This window comes from Ochotona curzoniae, unplaced genomic scaffold (genome assembly GCF_017591425.1).
Source record: "Ochotona curzoniae isolate NIBS_2020 unplaced genomic scaffold, NIBS_Ocur_1.0 scaffold_3890, whole genome shotgun sequence".
Classification (NCBI taxonomy): domain Eukaryota; kingdom Metazoa; phylum Chordata; class Mammalia; order Lagomorpha; family Ochotonidae; genus Ochotona; species Ochotona curzoniae.
The window spans coordinates 139,041-160,625 of NW_024467115.1; the positions used below are offsets into that span (position 1 = coordinate 139,041).

A 21,585-nucleotide genomic window follows, 5' to 3' on the forward strand; every position below is an offset into this window, starting at 1 on the left:
ATTCCCTAAATCCTGACATGTTTAGAAGATTATATTGCAAAAAATATTCTCAGCTTTTCTCATGTATGTAAGTGATGAAATGTTGGTAATGAGAAATGGATAAACTGTTTCTTTTTTGTGGAGATGAATGTAACTGACCAAGTCACCTTTCTCAGGTGTCAGTTCATCTCTAACTCGAAAATGTCATTTTCTTCCCTTTCTCTAATGGTTTTCCAAGATATAGTATTGTAGGTATAGGGATTCATCCTTCCCCATCTCCTCCCTCTCTCCCTGTTTTCCCTCTTGCTATCCCCTACCAACTATTATCATAATTACAAATTACAAGTTTAACTTTTTTTTTTAAAGATTTATTTTTATTATTTTTTCATTGGAAAGCTGGATATACAGAGAGGAGAGACAGAGAGGAAGATCTTCCGTCCAATGATTCACTGCCCAAGTGAGCGCAACGGGCCGATACTATGCCGATCCAAAGCCAGGAGCCTCTTCTGGGTCTCCCATGTGGGTGCAGGGCCCCAAAGCCTTGGGCCATCCTCGACTGCTTTCCCAGGCCACAGGCAGGGAGCTGGAAGGGAAGCGGGGCTGCCGGGACCAGAACCGGCGCCCATATGGGATCCCGGGCGTGCTAGGCGAGGACCTTAACCACTTGCGCCACCGCGCCGGGCCCACAAGTTTAACTTTTTGAGATTTAAATGTATCATGACATGATAAATACAGGAAAAGGTGTAAAACTTAGTATTATAATGTAGAAGTATATTGTTAAGTTATACTGGGAGTTCTACTTTTATTTGGAAGTAGAGATGCGTGCTGCATATGACAAAGCCATTTTTGTTTGACATAAAATAAAATTCAAATATTAATAAAGACAGAGACATTAAATATTTTGGTTTTCAAAATTTGTTTTAAAGTATTTCTCTTATTAAAAATAAGGACCCGTAAATTGTGTCAGGGAATTTCTTTCTTAAAATTAACAACAAGAAAAAAGGTATAGACCTGTGTTAGTTAATATTTATTGAGCCCTATGTTGCAACTTTACAAAAATGTGACCATCAGTTGATTTCAAACCTGGAGGTAACCACACCTCAGTGGTGGTCATTGTGGCCACTCTTCTTCAATCTTAGGCGGCCATGGGATCTGGAAATAGGAGTGTTCCTGATCTTCGTATTGCTCTTTAGTGTACTAAGAACCAAGTTAGCAAGCAGAACACATTAGACTCTGGCAGGTCATCCCTTTCACTATTCTTGGGATTTATGGTTACTATCGCTGGAAACCAAGCAGCTTCTTTTCAGTCTGCCTGGCAAACGACCATGGTGTGATATCATTAATATGTTGAAAAACAAATTAGAAACAAGAAACAAAAATATCAAAGTTGCGATAAGTTTATTAACTTTTAAAGCAATGTTTAACATTTTCTTCGGCAAGCATCTAACTGTAAAATCTGTAGAGCAAGCAACAAACTTTGCCAGGAACATGAAATTGCAATGTTTTGCTTTGAAATTGATTATCACTTACTTTATTTTGTCTAATATATACATTTTCTTTAGTGTTGTAGTTCTGCTAGTAAAAGAGACATTAACACTTATTCCATGCTTCCAGGCTCATCTAACCTTCAAAAGTAATTGCCTAAGTATAATTTAAATCATGGGTTCCAAGTATTCCCTTATCTAATTCTATTAAAATGGCTCTTTCAATAAATTTGGCTGATATAAGCATTTCTTTTAGGTTCTAGTTACATATATCAAATTATTATTTTTGGAGTCTTCATAGGCTTTTTTTTTTTCTTTTAAGATTTATTTTATTTCACTGGAAAGGCAGATGTACACAGAAGCAGATACAGAGAGAAAGATCTTTCATCCACTGGTTTGCATCCTAAGTGGCCCTAAAGGCCAGAGCTGAGCAGATCCAAAGTGAAGAGTCAGGAGCTTCTTCCCAGTCTGCCATGTGATTGCAGGGTCCCAAGGCTTTAGGCCATCCTGTGCTGCTTTCCTAGACCACAAGCAGGGAGCTGGATGGGAAGTAGAGTTGCTGGGACAGAAACCAGCACCCAAGTGGGAAGGCAGTGCATGCAATGCAAGGATTTAACCATTAGGCTATCATGCTGGGCCATCTTCATTAGTTTTGTAGTGCCTCCATCCTGTCCAGTTTTCTGTGTATCTTACAAGTCCTTTGTCCTTCTCTGCCATGAGATTTGTTTTTGTATTACAGACACTGAGCAACTTTGAGTTTAACATACTATCATTGGCTTTTTATCGAAACGACTTAAAAACTCCTTCCTAGCCTGCCACAACAAGAGAATATTTTCATTTACTTTGGTCACTCCACATTACTGTATTCAAATATACAATTAGAAACGTTGCTGTAATGTAGGTGTATATTTTAATTTTTAAAGATCCTTTCTTTCTATTTCAAATGAACTTGAGACAGAGAGCGAGCTGCGCTGTCCCGGTCCTACTTTTGCACTATGACAGAAGAGAGTCCATCTTCTGTGCTCACACGATGGACGACTTGTCTGGCTGTTGTTTTTGGCCTGTTCTCAGGTCCCTGGGCTCTGGAGATCACTGTCTACATAGCCTCAAGGTCCACTTTCCTAGGACTGCACTGTTTGTCCCTATCTATTCTCAGGAGCCCACACTGCTCCATCAGTGCACACAACCTTGGACGAAGCAGTATCTGTGGCTGGTGGTAGGTAACGTAAACAGAGCAGCAAGGACTGAGAAGTTAATCTTCCCCACCTCTCTGTTTTCACATCAAACCTCAGGCACCTAAGAATTCTAAACTCAAATTCCTATAGCAGATTATTTTAGAGTTACATTCTAAGTGTAGGATAGAGGAATATTTTCAATAATGTTTGTTAGCTTACTGTATATTTTGTAAGTATTTAGATATGTATATTTTGCTTCCATTTGTACTTTTGTCCTGTGAACTGAAAATGTGAGGGTGGAACTGCTCGATTAAATTCTTTCTTTCAAGAAGCCTTGAAACTTAGAGCTTTCATTATCTTGTTCACTGCAAATACAGAAGATAATGCTATGGAATTGTATATTAAAACATAACTAAGCTGCCAAATCCCCCCATTATCTTTTACTTTTTTTTTCCTTTCCTGATCTGAGATGAATGCAGATTTAAGAGGTAGGTAAGCAAGTGGATAGTGGAGCTTCCTCGTGGAGGGCTGAAAGAAGGTGGGGACTTACACAGACAGCAAATGTTAGAGGACTTTGACCCCTATCATTACATACCCATTATTTGACTAGCTCTTGTATAATATGGAAGTGTTTGTGTGTGAGTGTTTGATACACCAGGAGTCTGTAGCTTAGAAGAAAAAGCTATACTTTTGCAATCAGTGGGAGTTCATATTTATCTTGTGGTTCATAATACACTGACATTTTTAATGTTTATATGCTGATTTTCATCTATTTCATAGGCAAAGAGAGAGAGAAAGAGAGAGCACAAGTGAGCATTCCCATCCACTGGTTTACTCCCCAAATGCTCACATACAGTCAGGGATAGACCAGTCTCAAACCAAGAACCCAGCAAAGGTGCAAGCATTTAAGCTATCATCTGTCCCATAGAATGCATTAGTATGGATCTTAATCTTAAGCAAAGTAGCACTTGCTGTGATGTGGCATGTAGGCATCATAAATAGTAACAATTCCTTAATTCTCTGGTACAGTGTTCCTTCCTAGATATATTTGTGTTCACAATACAAATATTCACAATATTCACATTCAATGTGTCATTTCCCATTTGATTTGTATTATAGTTTTCCGTATTGTTACAAAAAAGTTGGAAGTAAAAATGGTAATTTGGTTCTTCATTCTTTATATGGAAATTAACATTCAGTGTCACTTGCTTCGCACATACTCCTATGCATGACATTCATGTCTTCCGCACATATAACGGCATACATGTTTCTCCTTCCAATAGATATTCTATAAAGGAAACCATGTCATGTTCTTGCTCAGTTGACTAAACTCAAGATGAACCAAGTGATTTCTAATGAATATGATTGATTTTGGGCTAAATTCCTATACTTTTAAATTTGGGGCTTTGAAGCCTACTTTTTTTAAGTGACCAACAGGATTAGCAGTGTAAGAGTCTTCTGTTTCTTTGAGGCAAAGAGTCAGAAGTGCAAAGAGTTAGTTACCATCAGAGTAGAATGAAGCACAGTAAGAGGCTGATTGAAACTATGAAGAAAGGACAGTCATCAAGGGCTGCGTTTCTGCTGTGGTTGCTCCAGTTATTCCTTAGCCTCTCGCTCCTCCATGAACTCCTCTGTTAACATGAACTGCTTTCTGTCTTTGCCCTAGGTATCATTACTATGGGATTGGTATCAAAGAGAGCAGCGCATATTACCACTCTGTTTATTCAGGAAAGGGCTTGACCAGGTAATGTTATAATGTCTTGAAAACAGATTCTGTTTCCTAAGAAATGCATGATATCTGTTGAACAAAATCTTTTGCTAATGTTGCTTATGAGGTTTTTTTCTTTTAAGTGTTAAGGTCAATTTTGTGTGTACATTTGTTATTATATAGTCCAGCTTACCGGGACATTTATATAATGTGTAATATATATATTATATAATGTGGGGGAATAGAGAGCAGGCTAAGTGTTCAAAGAGATGAAGAAGAGAAATTACAGGAGCTGAATTGCTTATAAAGTAGCATTTACTCATAATGCTGAGCTTCTTTTCCAGGTTGTATTTAATAAAATAACAGCAGAAAAAACAAGTGTAATTTTTTTCCGAGATAGCTAGTTATAAAGATCTGTATGCTTAACTAGTATCTTGCCAAAATGAAAACCTAAATATAATTATCTCTAATCACACATGCTTTGGCTATCATCATACTTTAAGAAGATGAAGCGGTTGACTTCTTTGTGTTGCTCTGAAAGTAAAGACAGGAATATAAAGAGCACATTGCACTAAGTCCTCATGATCTACCAGGAGGAGGCTATTCATATGTAGGGACCAGGAATGAGACTAATGGAAATGCACTGCCGTTTAAAAAAAATACCAGCACTCTGAAAATGACAACTGCATCTCAGGTATGATTTACCAGGAGGTGCTCTTAGAAATGATCTTTCTAGGTAAAGTATTTTGTGGAAAACTTTTAAATTACCTGATTCATATTAAAATGATTCCAGACATTACAAGGAACATAATGGCAACTCACGGCCGCTACAGGCTGGAGCATACACAGGTAGTTTCTGCTTGCCTCATGTGTTTCCTGACTTTCCTCTGTAGTCCTTGTTTTTCTACCTTCCAAAGATCTGCTGTTTGGAAGTTGAGCAAGATGCTTGGGTTTACATGAAAAACAAATTTCTCTGGTTTGTTTCACTGACTGTGGTATGAAAGTTACTATGTTGTATGGCCTTCTGTATTTCCTTGACTGTTATAATTAATTTTTTTAACTAATGGAAAGTCCTTTTTTTTTTTAAGGTTTTCTGGCAGCAAGCTGAAGAATGAAGTAAGAATTGTTTTATTACTATTCTATATCTGTCAAAATATGTCTTACAAGGCAAGAAATGCATGTTATTCATTCGTACTGGTGAATATAGAAATAAGTGTCATTTATGCAGAGCATCTTGATGACTGAGGACTTTGCATCTAAGTTAGATTAGAAGCAATTGATGAGTCGTTACATGAATTTACTATACAACTCCAACTGACATAAGAGGGTTGCTTTTTTACTTATCATTTCCAAATATCAGATACTTGGGAAGTAAAAAAAATTAGATAGATAGATAGATAGATAGATATAGAGAAATAGACTGATTTAGAGAAGAAGCCATTCACTTAGGTATAAACAAAGAGACTATGGCAAGGATGTGGAAAGAATTGACATTTGGACTACACCATTTAGAAAAGAAGTTCAAATGCAGTGCTATATTATGGTTGGGTTTTACTACTTTGTGTACACATTCACATATATAATCTTTCTCTACAGGCTTCCTCTCCACCCCCTGCTTAAAGAACAGATCAGCAAACTGACTTTATCTAAATGAGTTAGACTCCCATTAGGGACTGCATGGCTAATTAGGCACATGATAAAGCCTTCATTATCCTCAAGTTAACTAATCATTAAAAAGGGGTGCCACAGATTTAAGGACCTAGACGGGTATTGTGTGCTAAAGCTGGTCCTAAAGTAAAGAGTAACTCCATTAGTTGGTGAAATGATGCAAACATTAGCTTAAGAATATAAAATGCCCCAACCATCTGAAATGACTGATTTTTTTCTAAGTAGTACCTTTAATTGCCACTGATCATGTAAGAAAATCCTGCTCATTACCTATTTTTATCAAATGAATATTAGTTTTTTTAACAAACAGTTGCGAAACTGCATAACTACTGACTTAGAAATAATACCTTAACAAAATATTTTGTCAGTAGGAAATAGGAATAAATTCTCCCAGATTCTTTGTATCATTTTGCTGAGTTTAGTGATGCTGATGGTCAACTGACACATCCTGTCTGTCAATCATTGGTTGGTAGACTGAAAGAGAAAAGATGTCTTCAGTCTCATTTTCACTCTTTCAAAAAAAATACAATAATAAATTTAGTGCTGGATTTTGTTATTGAAATAAAAATATTCTGCTTAGGTTATGCAGCCTATGTATTTTCTGTAAATACCTACAGCAATAATAGCATATTATGATGATGGTGATGGTCATAAAAATTAATACCATTAAGGGCTTTTGGCAAGTTCAGAGCTACTCTAAATAATTTTCAAAAATAATTATAAAATACTTGAATCACAAAGTTGAAATTTTAAAAATGAATAGGTTGATGAACTGCATGGTTTGTTCAAACACAAAACATTGAGTGTAACCCTTCATTTGACTTAGACATTTGAATATTAATATCTATGTGATAAAAAAAATATGGATGTTCACTTTGCTAATTTACAGCTAGGAAAAATGTGGTTCAATATATTTGATTTTTAAAAGATTCAGAGTTAATTTTTTTTAAAGAAAACATATTAATTATCAGATCCTTAGCATTATAGATAATACATACTAGGGCTATATTTATATTATTTAATCCAGTGCTCATGGACCTTTATAATGTAGTCACACAAAAAGTCTTGAACATATAATTTAAGAATTATAAAGGGTGTTACCGGGATCAAATAAATTTCATAGGTTGAAGACATTTAGGAATTTTCCCACAGTAATGAAATGATGTTTCAGAAAAGAACTGATTATAAGTGAGTATTTGTAGGAGAAGCAGAATAAGGAAGAGGAACAAAAAAAAAATACTGCAAACAAGTAGAATTGTGTGTGTATAGCCCCACTGCTGTGTACATTTTGGTCCAGGTGATTTTGCTTGTGGGTGATGTGCTATATATTGTAGGATGACTTATAGAATTATAATATCCCTGGATTCTATCTTTCAAATTATGACAGACAGTATGACAACCCAAAATGTTTCTAACATTGCCTGAAGTTAACCACCTACATATATTATAACAAAGCACAAAGGAGCATCACATTGCAAAAGTAAATCAGTAAGACAATTTGGGGATGACTATAGTGTTGATTGAGGTCAAATGTAGAGCTATGTAGCAGGCAGGAGCTAGGTTACACACGGCAACATGATAATATTAGGTTAAGAACTCTAGAATATGAAGCCACCAAAAGGGAATGATGTCATCTGACTTCAATATTATAAAATGCATTTGAACTTTGTTGTGGAGAATTAATTGAAAGAAAGCCAGAAGATCCAGATTTTTTGAAGATTTATTTATTTTTAGTGGAAAGGCAGACTTAGAGAGAGAAGCAGAGCCAAAGAATGTGAATGACCTTCCAACTGCTGGTTCATTCCCCAAGTGACCACAACAGCCAGAGCTGAGCCAATCCAAAACTAGGAGCCAGGAGCTTCTAGGTCTCCCATGAGGGTGCAGGGTCCCAAGGCTTTGGGTCATCCTCTTCTGCTTTCCCAGGCCACAAGCAGGGAGCTGGATGGGAAGTGAGCACCTGGGATACAAGCCAACACCCACACAGGATCCTGGTGCATGCAATGCAAAGATTTTAGCCACAAGGCTACCGTTCTGGGCCCAAACATCCAGATTTTGATTAGAGATATAACCCTAGGTATAGGTAGGAGTGACTGAATTTTTTAGTTAGGGAACATTAAAGAAAAAGTAGTTGCAAAGAACAGAAAAGTAAGTTTCAATCTGCGACATATTTATTCGATTTGCTTGTGAAACTGTAAATTTAAAGCAGGAATGTTTGACTGGAGAAGGGGATTTAATGAGATCCCGTTTGATGATGATTGGAAGCACGGTAATAGATACGAATGCTGCAGAGTGGGATGGTGAAGGGTGAATGTAAAGGGAGGACGTTACCAGGAAAAAAGTTATGAAAAGTAAAGAAGGTTGGTGAAACAGCTGAGGATAACCAGGGAGGTAAAATAGAAGAACACTATGTCAGAGAAGATAAGAGGAAATAAAATGTGCCTCCAACAGAAGGGAATGTTCACCAATTTGAAATACTAACAAGTTATTACTGTAAAGATTGCAAGGGGATGTGGAGATAATTTGATGACTTCAGGGAGAACATTTTCAATAATAAGCTGGATTGGATTGTTTTATTATCTGAGTAAGAAATAGTGCTAAACGTAGAAAGCTTGGTCAAGTTCAGAGTGATCATTGGAAAAGGACTTGGAATTTAGTTTGGAGGAATGATTAGGCTGATGTCCCAGTGCTGTAAAACACATCCACATACAGGGGGGATGTTGGGAATACTGTGATATTGCTGAGGGTTTAGGAAGCAAAGAGCTTCAGTCTGCAGACCCTGGCTCTAGAAAGAAGGCTCACTGATTCCATCAAAACTTATAGAAGTGTAAACTCAGGCACAAGCAGAGTTGCAGATTTTGTGACCGGAAGTTGAAGGTTTTTCTGTTTTGGTGCTTTCAGGCTTCCCTCAGATAGAATTTAGGACATTTTTGCTGTAAGTGAGTACCAAGGGGAGAAAGCAGGCATATGAATTGCTTAATGAGAGTCCTAGGTTCCCAGAGAGAATGCAGTCCTGAACTGTCAGGCAACTGTTACATGAAGGGAACTGGAAAGGATGAACTCTTTTATGCATAGACAATGGTACCAGCTAATGCCATCCCTGGAAGAATTGAGAAAACACTAAAAGATGTTCTGGGGACTTAATTTTCCCACAGACTTTCTGTTGAGAGGGGGAAAAAACTTCTGTAAAAATAAAAAAGTTAGGAAATGTAATATTTAAATGGCAAATTGCTCACTGAAGTATAAAAGGATTTGATTAAGGGGTGTGACTATCGAGAAAGGAAGAAAACATTGTTCAATGAATTGTTTTAAATTGCTTTTGGAGGAAGATATAATATCACACAAATAAAGTTTAGGGCATAATGTTATAAAATGGACTATTTTGGAATCTGTACCTCACACTTAAAATTTATATGAATTGTTAAATATAAAATTAATATTTGTAAGAAAATACATGTATCTACCTCAGTTCTGGGTGGGGTAACTGGCTTCTTTAAAGATTTGTTTATATGACTATCCTAGTTAAAGTGAAAGAGGTAGAATCAGAGAAATCTTTCATCTCTTGGTTTAGTCACAACTGCCAAAGCTAGACCAGGCTGCAGCCAGGAACTTCATCTGCATCTCCCACATGAGTGCGTTTAAGCCGTCTTCTGCTGCTTTTTCAAGGCCAAGTTTGCAGAGAGCTGGATTGGAAATGGGGTAGTCAGAACATAAACCAGTGTTTATACGGAATAGTGGTGTCACAGGTGGCAATTTTAACAACACAACCTAGGCCCAGAAACTGACTTGTAAACATAAGAACAATTTAACACATGTCAAATGAAAAATAAAAACATGGAAATTGGGAGATCTTTTATGTTAAAGACATCATATACAAATTTGAACTAAAAGAGAAAAGTGGGGAAATACATTAATAAAATATAATAATGTCTCTTACAAGAAGTATTATAATTCATAAGAAATGACACAGAAATCATTAAAAAATGGCTACTAAAGGTATACAAATTGAAGTAGTGTTTAATGTGACAAACTTATAAGATACTAAGAAATTATTACGAAGCCAGTGATACTATGGTGAGAGCTTACTCTTCTGTATCTTGCTGGTGAAGGTAGAATAAATTTTCCGGAAAACAGCTTTAAGTTCTATGTCAGGAGTCCCTAAAGTATTTATGTTCTCTATTGTAAAGTCTGCTTTTGCATAAGAGTCTAACATAGAGACATAAAAAGTAGGAGATACAGATAAAATAGTATTCACAAAATTGTCACTGACCACAGTGAAAATCTGTGAATTAACAATCATAAAAAATGATTACATTATTGATGATATATTTTTTAATTTAATTGAAAGGTTCCTACAATGATATGGAGACATGCTAACTGTGGAAAACACCAAGACACAAGCAATATATATGTAAATATAAATGTAAATCAAATATGAAAAGCAAGATGACTAGGCATATCTAGAACCATTTTGTACAGTATAGCTACATATGGCCCTTAATTAAATGAAACAAGAAATCCAGTTTCTCCATTACACTACTCATGTTTGAAATACCTTTTAAAAGCTAAATGTGGTTAATGGCTGTTGTTTTGGACCATATGGATAAAGAATATTTTCATCACAACAGAAAGATCTATCAGCCAGCAGTGTTATGGAAGATATAAATAATTTAACTGAATAACAAATATATAATCCAAATAAAATACAGCAGAATATATTAACAGGCAAATCACAAAATGGAAAAAAATAAGAATGACCAGTAAATCAAATCATGACTAATAAAACAGAATAACATCCAAATACCCAATCTGTTTGACCAAGACCTGTGGCATATGGTCAATAAAAATTTTAAGTGGCATCTTTTCCACTAAGAGTTCAGCATAAATATTAATCAGGGATCTGCAAATTCAAACCACAGTGATTTTTTTTAATAATAGCTACATTAGCAATAATTGAAAAGTCTAAAGATAGGTATTATAAGACTGTGAAGCAAAGCCTCTGGAATGACACAAGGTCAACATCTAGTAAAGCGGAGGTGCAATGTATGAGTGCATTCCTGGAGAACTCCGCACACCGCGCAAGGAAACCAGTGTGAGGATGTTCATTGCAGTGCTGCTTATGAATGGGAAATGATTAAAATAACTATCATAGTATAATGAAGAAGAATTTTATAGATGACTATGAGGGAAATCAATATTACTTTAAAACGAATGAACTATAATTCATCTAAAAATATCAGAATTGTATCATAAGGCTAAAGTTGAGCTAAATCCCCTGTTGAGTGGGGAAGGGTAATATTCTAAGGAACCAGTTTAAAACAATATTGTACATTGTTTAAGAAAATTTACTTATGAGGTAATTTTTAAAAGATTTTAATAAGAATGATCTAAAACTAAATCACACCATTAATGATTTCTTGTGAAGCAGGAAGGAAATAAATTAGAGAGGGCTATAAAGCCTGATTTAGTATTGAAAATATCTCATATCTTCATCAGGATGGTAAGTACTTGAGTGTTTATTTTTTTTTTGTCTATGCTTTTTTGGTAATTTTTAGGTAGTGCAATATATAGAATCAAATAAAGCCAGAGACAATAAAAACAAAATATACAAACATGGGAAGGGGTGACAAGAATAAGTGCCATTTGTTGTTATGACTATTAAGTTTGAAATGTTGTATACAAAAACGCAGCATCTTTAATTTTTAAAATGTCTCAGAGGCTCTCTCAAATTCCTTAAATTCCCCCAAATCAAAAAGACAAAACCTGATTTCCCTTAGAGAAAGGAAGATTTCCTTTTCTTGTGAATCTTTCAATTGGGCCAAATTTTGCTTTAATTAGTTAAAGCTATGTAATCGTCATTATTTCCTGGAGAATAAATCCCATCATGTCAGATATTTCAACAAGGAAGTTTCTCTGATAGCCTGAATTTCCTTCTCCTTAACATTGACCATTCTTGGCCAGTTGGACAACTTTGTGCCAAGATAAATATCAAATCCTCCCTCCGGGGTGTATGCTCCTCAAATATTTGTAGACTGTTATCTTGCTCTCTTTTGTCATCACTTAGCCAAACTGTGCTGTTTAACTCCTTTAATCTTTGCTCATAAATCAGACCATCTTGTCTTCTAATCATATTTGTTTCTTTTCTATAGGTCCATTCTTATTTTCTCTTAGAATTCTTAATAGTTCACTCAAAATATTGAAGCCCTTAGCTAAGAAATAAAAAAGCAATAAAATGAAGCAAAGCTGGACTTCTGTAACTAGCCTATGATCTGACATTTCTTTTAGTGTAATGGTAATAGCAAACAAATTAGGGGATAAAAATAACTATCCAGGCATTTTTTGACAGATGCTTAGCTTTTTCCCTGTTGCATATTCTGAACAGCATAGTTTTAATGACATACGCCACTTATACCACCTTTATACATAGTTGTGTACTTATAGAAACAAATCTATTCAAATAATTATCCTTTTATGGCACATGTCTGACGTTGAGATACTGTTGGAACTGGTCTTAGTAGTTGGGTCATTGACAACCCTGTGGAAGACCTGGAATTGATTTCTCATCTTGTTTAAGCCTGAAGTAGCACCAGCCTTCAGATATTTGGCCAGGAATGAAGCAAAAATTAATCTCCTCTCATTCTCTCTCTCTCTCCTGTCATTTAAATAAATTAAACACATGTTTCCCTGGGTTTTGTTTTGCCTCTTTTTCACTCATTGCTGCCTCCAGTTGTATTATTTATTAACATGAGATTTTAAAAAAGTATCAGGGGGAGCAAAAAGTAAGTATTCTAATACTTGTTTTCCTTAATATTCTGACATTTGAAAGGAATTTTATTAACAATAATTACGCTTAATTTTGGACTATAATGTGATGTTGTAATACATGAATACAGTAAATGTTGGTCAAAACAAGTGACAACTTTACTCATGCACTGTAAATTTTAAAGGAATAACAGATCATTAAAATTCATAGTAATATATCATTTAACCATTAATTTAACCAAAATATAACAAGAGAAGTTTTAATAAACTTTAATTATGGCAGTTTTGATTCATAGAGCTATTTCTTAATTTTTATTTTTTGTTTTTAAACTTTTCACTCCCACATATAAGAGAAAACATGTAATATTTGCTCAAAATGACGTCTTCTGTTTGACTCTGTTTTGCTACAAATGGCAAACCTGGTGGTTTTTTTTTTTTTTAATATAACTTAGTATTATTCCATTGTGTATATATACACACCACATTTTCTTTTTTAAAAAAAGATTTATCTATTTCTGCCTAAAAGGCAGATTTATAGAAAGAAAGGGATACAGAAAGAAAGAACTTCCATTTACTGGTTCACTTCCCAAGTGCCCACAATGGCTGGAACTGAACCAATCTGAAATCAGGAGCCAGAAGCTTCTTCTGGGTCCCCTGCTCAGGTGCAAGGTCCCATGGCTTTGGGTCATCCTCTACTGCTTTCCCAGGCCACAGGCAGGGAGCTGGATGGGAAGTGATGGGGCACAGACGATTCCAGTGCATGCAAGGAGAGGATTTGGTCACTAGACCATCTCATTGACCCCATCACATTTTCTTTACCTTTTTATCTTATAATAGGCACCTTGGTTGGCTTCAACTTTTGGCAGTAGTGAACAGGGTAAATAAAAAAGAAGATCTTGCATGTCTCTCTTTGATTCATTGTGTTCAAATTTGGGGGGAAGAAACACAGTGGTGGAGTTTCAGGATGATATGGCAAGTCTATTTCTAGTTTCTTAGAAAACCTCCACGATTTTTCCATGTTGGCTGCAGTAATGATATTACCATCAACAGTGTGTAATTGTTTCCCTTTCTCTATATTCTCAGTAGCATTTGTCACTTTTCTGGACTTCCATCATTCTGATAGGAGCGAAATGCTACATCATCATGGTTTTGATTTTAATTTCCTTGATGACTATTAACATTAACTATTTTTTCCCAGATATTGCAGGCATTTTTTTTCCTTTTCCTTTTGAGAAGTGTCTACTGAGGTCTTTTGCCCATTTCTCAACCAGATTTTGTTTTGTTTTTGGTGCTGAGATTTTAAAGTTGCTGTTATTTGGAATAGTTATTCTTTCTTGAGCAGGTGGTTGGCTAATATTTTTTCTCATTGTATTGGATGTCTCTTCACTCTGTTGATCATTTGCTATGAAAAATCTTTTGAGTCTAATTTGTTTAGCTTTCCTTTGTTTTGTCTCATTATTTTCATGCACTTCATCAACCTATGTTTTCCAACTGAAGAATTATTTATATTTATATTTAATTTTAATATTGATAAAAAGCTCTAGTCATTTAGCCCATTCTTGATTGTTTTTATATTTTGCATTTCTTTGTGCCTTTATTATTATGTATCTTTTTTATGAGGCTTTCCTGCATGATGAGATTTTCTTCTCTCTTGATTATCTGCTTGTATATGGATTTTTTACTGTTATGTGTTTCCACGATAGCGGATATGATCATTCTATCTCTGATGTAGGACTCATTTTTATTAAGGGTGGTATGGTGGTGGAGAATTCTCACAGTTTTTGTTTGTGAGTTACTTTATTTCTCTTTTCTTTCAAAGAATAACTGCACTGGATTGATATTCCTGCTTTACTGAAAGCCTGAAATATATTAATTTGTCTCTTCTGCTCTGCACAGTTTGTTTTGAAGTCTGCTATTAGTCTAATGAATTTTCGTTAACATGTAACTTGATGTTTTCTCTTTCACTGTTTGTATGACCTGCACATTGTCTTTAAGTTGTATAGATTTGACTATAATATGTTGTGATTAGGGTCTTTTTTATTGAATCTGCTTGAGGTCCTTTAAGCCTTCTGTATCTGCATATCCAATGTGTCTTTTACAGTTTCTTCTTTCTTCTTATATTTATTTTTGTCTGGTGTTGTTTCAAAAGTCTTTATCCTATAGATTAGAAACCCTTTCTTCTGCTTCATCTGTTTTGTTGAAGCTCTCAGTTCCATTTTTTATCTCATTGATTGAAGTTCTTAGCTCCAAAAGTTCTGATTGACTTTTTTAATGATTTTATTCTTTTTAATTTTTCATTCATATCGTACAAAATATTCAGCATCTCTTTGAGTTTTCTTTATTTTTTCTTACATCTCATTCAATTTCCATAGGATCATATTTATTATTTTCCACACGTTTCATAAATTTCAGACTAAACAAACAGTCTGCCAGACTGGACAATTGTGACACTTGTAGACACTGCTTACACTGACTACAGCTCAAAAAAAAAAATCATCTAAGAGGCTATACCACTTGAATAACCTAAAACTTTAGTTTGTTTAGCAAGCATTCCTTTGTAGAGGCAGCAGTATTACTTTAATGTAGATGTGAGTCTCCAAAGGTGTGTGACCTCAGGACCCAGAGATTCTTTCCAGGTCCTGGTGAGTCAGCTCAGGTGACTGACTCAAGGAACATAGTACTAATAGTCACTATTCCAGAACTGCAATACAGGAAAGGTACCTGGCTCAGATCCCAGTGTAAAACTATTGTTTTTGCTTTGATTACATACTGACAGCCAAGGGATGCAGCAGTGGAAAGAAGAGAGAGTCTGTCCTAGGTCCTACAGTGCAGGTACATGTGTTCCAAGAGTACTACAGAATGCATTGTCACCTTCCCCTGGTCCCAAGATTCATGTGCATAGTAGGTTGAGGATTGCACACATGCTGTATTGGGGATGAAGCAGTGCTTTATAGGGCTCTCCATAGGTTCTTGTGATGAACTTAGAGATGACTCTGGAATCAAACTCTCGCAGTCCTAGTCCCAGAGCTGCAAGTCTGAGTGTGCCTTACATCCCATGATGTAAACTCGGGACAGGGTGATGCAGACAACATGTTTTCGTCATTCCATGATTGTGAACAGGTGTCTCCTGAACATACAGAACAATCAGTCACAGACCCAGAGCTGCTGCATATAGTGGGATCCTCACAGAGTTTCTTCAGGTTAACTCAGGTTACTGGGGAATATAGCTCCAAAAGTCAAAGACCCAAATCTTGAGAACTAGGAAGGTATATTACTAAGTTTCTACATGATGTTTGCAATTTATAGTAGGATTTATGTACTAGTAAGTGCAAGTCAGGAGCAAAAGAATTCAGGAAACGAATTCCTCATCCTCCATAAAGACATGTTAAATGTGCTCACCACATGGAGAACCAACAATCTCTGTCTCAAAACTTCAGGCTACAATGGAATCCTTATCCAGGTCTTATAGAGCACATTCAGGTGCTGGGGATTGTGAACTAGTAGATACTAGACTAAAGCAGAGGAACCCAGGCTGGGCTGCCTATGTCCTACTGATGCAGGGAAGTTACTTCTCGAATTGTATCACCACCAGACACAGTCTCAGAGCTTCATGACCCAGACAGGACTGCACCCTTAGTCCCAGGCTGGGTCCCTCAAGTTGTTAAGGATAATACTGGGCTTTTGTGACTTGAATACTTAGCACTTAGTACCAAGAGATGGCAAAGGGGACTTTTCTTTTGCTTTGCTTCTTTTGCATCAGTTGCTTCTGGTGCTGCCCCACAAAATGAAAAACAAAATCTTCCTAGGTGCCACAGAAAGAATAAACATAGCTTGGGGGGTTTGTGGCCACCAATCCTACAAGTACAGGATGCTGAGAGAATGGGAGTGTGTTCTGTGAAGCCCCCTGATTCATGTGGGCAGAGTAGGGGAGCTCTGGAGGCAGCAGAGTTACCTGCTGTCCCTAATATAGAATGGTGTTTCATAGTAATTACAACAGCTTAGATATGGGATTTTAATAATAAGAGGAAAGTGAATATGGCAATGTGGGTCCTTACTAGGAGCCAAGGAATTACTGGGACTACAGTCATAATTTTGGACTGGATTTAAAGCCAATGAGGACTGTTGCATCTACCTATAATCAGAGCTGAAGATCTTTGAAGATTGTGGGAGTTATCAGAGCCTTCACTTAACCTTTTCCTAACCAGCCAGATTACTTGCTCATTTCCACCCCAAGCTGGAGAGCTGGGTAGGAGCTGAAATGTTATTTGCTTCTCTATGCTGCATTTCAAAGTGCTGCTTAGAGTTCTATCACTTCTTCACTGAAATTTTCTCTTAGACTCCTAGAAATATGGTACTTCATTTGTTTTTCTGGTTCTTTCTGTTGTGAAGGTGTGGGCCCAGTCTCTCCAGCCATGTTGGATCTCCTCCTGACATCACAATACTTTTTTTTATTGGGAAATGCATTATTTGTGACTTTTCTAATCTGTCAAGTTTTAAAATTTATCGTAAAATTCACCCTGTGAATTCTTTTCTGAAATCCTTTTTCATTCACCACAATCACTTTCTTCCCTACTCACCAAAACCCAGTTGCTTTCCAGAATTTTTTACTGAACCTTATCACTTATGAACATATCCTTAACTAGTATATTAGTTATTATTTTCCCAGTCTGATACTACATAAAAGTGGATTATTTTTTCATTTGGCTTTCTGTTTTCATTCAACATTAGAGTTTGTGATTCTCTAATCCTAATGTATTAATTTCTGGTTCTTTATTTTACTGATGTATGGTTTTCTGTTATATGAAAATATCACAGTGCATCTGTTTGAATACACTATTGATGGAAATGTTTTGCCTAGAAAAAAAACCAATGTAAGTATTGTCCAGGTCTTTATATAGGTGAATGGTATTCAAGTTTGTGGATATGCTCCTGTTTAAGTTTACCAGTTAAGGTCAAGTTGTTTTCCCAAGTGTTTGTGTCAGTTTATCTCTCATGTTTTATATTTTCATTTACACTACTTGAAATTTGAGTTTGAGTATTATGTTGTATACCCTATTTTTGAGAATTATTTACTTATGTATTTGGAAAGCACAGTGACAGAGTCAGAGATTGTTCTGTGTGTTGGTTCACTCCCCAAAAGCCAGGCTGAGCCAGGCAGAAGTCAGGAGCCCTGCCTTCCATCTAAGCCTTCCAGATGGGTGGCAGGGACACAAGTATCTGGTCCATATTCTGCTATCTTCTCAAGAGTGTTAGCAAAGAGTTGATAATAAATGAGTAGCTGGACTTAAACCGGCACTCCAATGAAAGATGCAGGAACTTAACCAAGCTGGAACTTAACCTGCTGATTTATAATACCTTTTTCTTTTGGGAATATTTTGTTGTCCAGTTACCTTGTCCAAGATGTTTGCTTCATATCACACTTTTTCATTTAAGAAAAATTGAGTGTTAGGAGTCATTTATACATTCTGGACATTAAAATCCTATGGGTTGTATGTTATTTATAATTTCTTCCTGCTGTTGGTATGATTAAATACAAAGTTTAGCCAAAGAATCTTTTTTTCTTCTTTAAAAAAGTGTTTATTTTCCAAACCATGTAAATGTTCTACACAAACTATTTAAAAGTATTCTTAAAGTTGCTATAACTTTTAAGTCATTTCCTCTGTAAATAATCAAATATATTTATTGTGGTAAAATATATGTGAAAGTTTCAGTTCTCTGGTACATTCACATATTTGATAACCACAACTGTTATCCATCTTCAGAACTCTTTCCTGAAAACTAGAACTCTTTACCCATTAATGACTAATTCCCTGTGTTACTTTCTTCCAATCCCTAGCAAACTCCATTACAATTTCTGTCTTTAGGACTTTTACTATTCTATACACTTCCCTTACATGGAATCATAGAGTGCTTATCTCTCTGTGACTGACTAATGAAGTGTAATGTCTTTTGTGGTTTCGATGCTGTAGCATGTTAGAATTGCCTTGTTTTTCAGGCTTCATAGTATTCCATTTTATACATAAACCATGTTTTGCTTATTCATTCCCCTGCTTGTATGCATAAGCTCTTGTGAATCATGCTTCTATGAACAAGGATGTGCAAATATCCCTACAAGAACGATTTTTACTTCTTTTGCATACACACTCAGAATTAGAAATAGTAGATGGTAAAGCAATTTTATTTTTAACTTTCTGAGGAATTTCTTACTGGGTTACAACCCCACATTTAGTACACAAGGATTCAAATTTCTTTACTTCCTTACCAGAATTTGTTATTTGTGTACATGTGGGCGTGTTTGTAGTAGCCGCTCTAATGGGACTGAGTTATTCTACTGTGGTTTTGGTTTGCATTTTCTTAATGATTAGCAACTTGAAAAATCTTTACATGTTTATTGACTATTCAGATATCTCCTTTGGAGAAGTGTTTATCAAATCTTTTGTCCAATTTCAAATCAATTTGTTGGGGTCTTATTGGTTGTCAATTTTGGGGGGGTTATACATATTCTAGGTATTAATTCCTAATCATACGTATACATTTGAAGCTATTTTCTCTCATATGTTTTATTGTTATTCAGTTTAGAGTTCCATTGATGTACACTTCAAAAACTTTTTGTGAAGTCCAGTTTCTCTTCTTTATGCTATTTCTTGTGTTTTGCTTTCATAAACAAAACTTCATTGTCAAAACCATCATACTGAATCTTTTACCCCATGTTTTGCTCTAAAACTTTAGCTTTTAGATTTAAATCTTTGATCCAGCTGTAGTTAATTTTTGTATACAGGGCACAGCGTGGTAGCCTAATGGCTAAAGTCCTCACCTTACTAGCACCAGGGATACATACGGATACAAGTTTTTGTCCTGGCTGCCCCACTTCCCAACCAGCTCCCTGCTTGTGCCTGGTAAAGCAGTAGAAGACAGCCCAAAGCCTTGGGACCCTACACCTGCATAGGAAACCCGGAGGAAGCTCCTGGTTCCTGGCTTCAGAGCATCTCAGCTCCAGTGACATGGGGAATGAATCATCAGACGGAGGATCTTCTGTGTCTCTCCTTCTTTGTATATGTGAATTTACAAAAAGGATAAATAAATCTTTAAAATATATATATACAGTTAGGTAAGAATTTTGACATCATTTTTCAGCGTGTGGATACCCAGTATTATCAGCACTATTTTGTAGAAAAGACTGTTCTCTCCACCACTGAATAGATTTAGCATATTATCAAAGATCATTTGACCATAGGTATGAAGATCATTTTCTAGGATCTGTTTTATTCCATTTATGATGCATTACATTGTTTTCATTGTAACTGTAGTAGGATTTGAACTCACTATTTGTGAGTCCTCTGACTTGGTTGTTTTTCAAGATTGGTTAGTTATTTAGAGACTATTGAGATCCTATATAAATTTAATGATATATTTTTCTATCACTTTGAAAAATATCACTGGGATTTTGCATTGATTCCATAGATGATTTCTGGAGAGGGAAATTAAATGTTAATATTACTGTCTTGCAATCCATAAATATGAAATGTCTCTACATACACCTTTTTTAGTGCCCTTCAGCACTGTTCCACAGTTTCATTGTACAAATATTTTACTTTGGTTAACTGCCAAATATTTTATTATTATCGCATTATTGTAAATAGAATGTTTTCTTAACTTCTTTTTCTGGGCATTCACTTTTACATGTTAAGCTATAATTCAAAAAGTTATCCATCTCATCTAGATTGTCCAATTTTTGGACATAAAGTTTTTATTGTACTCTCTTGGTTTTTTTTTTTTAGCCCTTTAGAATCAATATTGATTTCCCTATTGTCATTTCTGATTTTTGTCATTTTTGTAAGTCAGGATAGCCAACGTCAATTTGTTGATTTTTTAAAACATCAAATATTCATTTTGCTGATTTTCCTTTTTGTTTTTCCATTCTCTTGTCTGTTTTATTTGTGCTCCAGTTTTTGTTATTTCCATCCTTTTGTTTAGTTGGGTTCAGGCAGTTGTTTATCTAACTCCTTACATTTTAATGATACCTTGTTGACTTAGAATCTTTTTTCTTTTAATAGTTATAAATTTCATCCTTTGCACTGATCTTGCTACATCTCATATATTTTGGTATGCTGTGTTTCTGTGTCTTTTTAAAAAAAATTTATTTATTTTTACTGGAAAGGAAGATTTACAGAGAGATGTAGATACAGAGAGAATGATCTATCTGCTGGTTCACTTGCTAAGTGGCCACAATGGCCAGAGCTGAGCTGAACAGAAGCCAGGATCAGACAGCCAGGAGCTTCTTTTGGGTCTCCCGTGTGGGTACACGGTTCCAAGGCCTTGGGTCGTCCTCTACTGCTTTCCCAGGCCACTGCTTTACTGCTTTACAAAGCTCTACTGCTTTCCCAAGCAAGGAGCTGGAAGGGAAGTGAAAGAGCCAGGATATGAACCAGGGACTATATGTAATCGCAGGGATGCTAAGCGAGGATTTGGCTACTAGGCCATGGCATCTAGCCTGTTTCTGTGTCTCTTAATAGTTTTCTAAAGTATCTTATTTCACATCCTTGATCCATTGTTTGAGAGTGTATTATTTCAACAAATTTGTGAGTTTTTCATCTCTCTAGCTAGCTTCATGATGTGGTGGTAGAAGAGTATACACTGTGTGATGTTCATGGTTTTAAATTAGTTGATGGTTAATTTGTGACCTTTGTGATTAATCCTGAAAAATATCCTATGTGCACTTGAGGAAAGTAGATATTTTCCTGTTTGGGGATGGAGAATCCTGCCAGTATTACTATTTTATCCACCAATATTTTAAATAATACACCTTTATGTG

The 21,585-nt window shown here is 35.7% G+C and overlaps 1 protein-coding gene across 1 annotated transcript in view; it reads left to right on the forward strand.

The window, feature by feature from the left end:
- RFX6 (regulatory factor X6) overlaps nt 1–21,585 on the forward strand; it is a 53,242-nt gene that overhangs the window by 12,380 nt on the left and 19,277 nt on the right. Inside the window, exons 5-6 of the mRNA XM_040965351.1 lie at nt 4,305–4,382; nt 5,435–5,462. Of these exons, the coding sequence (XP_040821285.1) occupies nt 4,305–4,382; nt 5,435–5,462 (106 nt within the window). The remainder of the gene's footprint in view (nt 1–4,304; nt 4,383–5,434; nt 5,463–21,585) is intronic.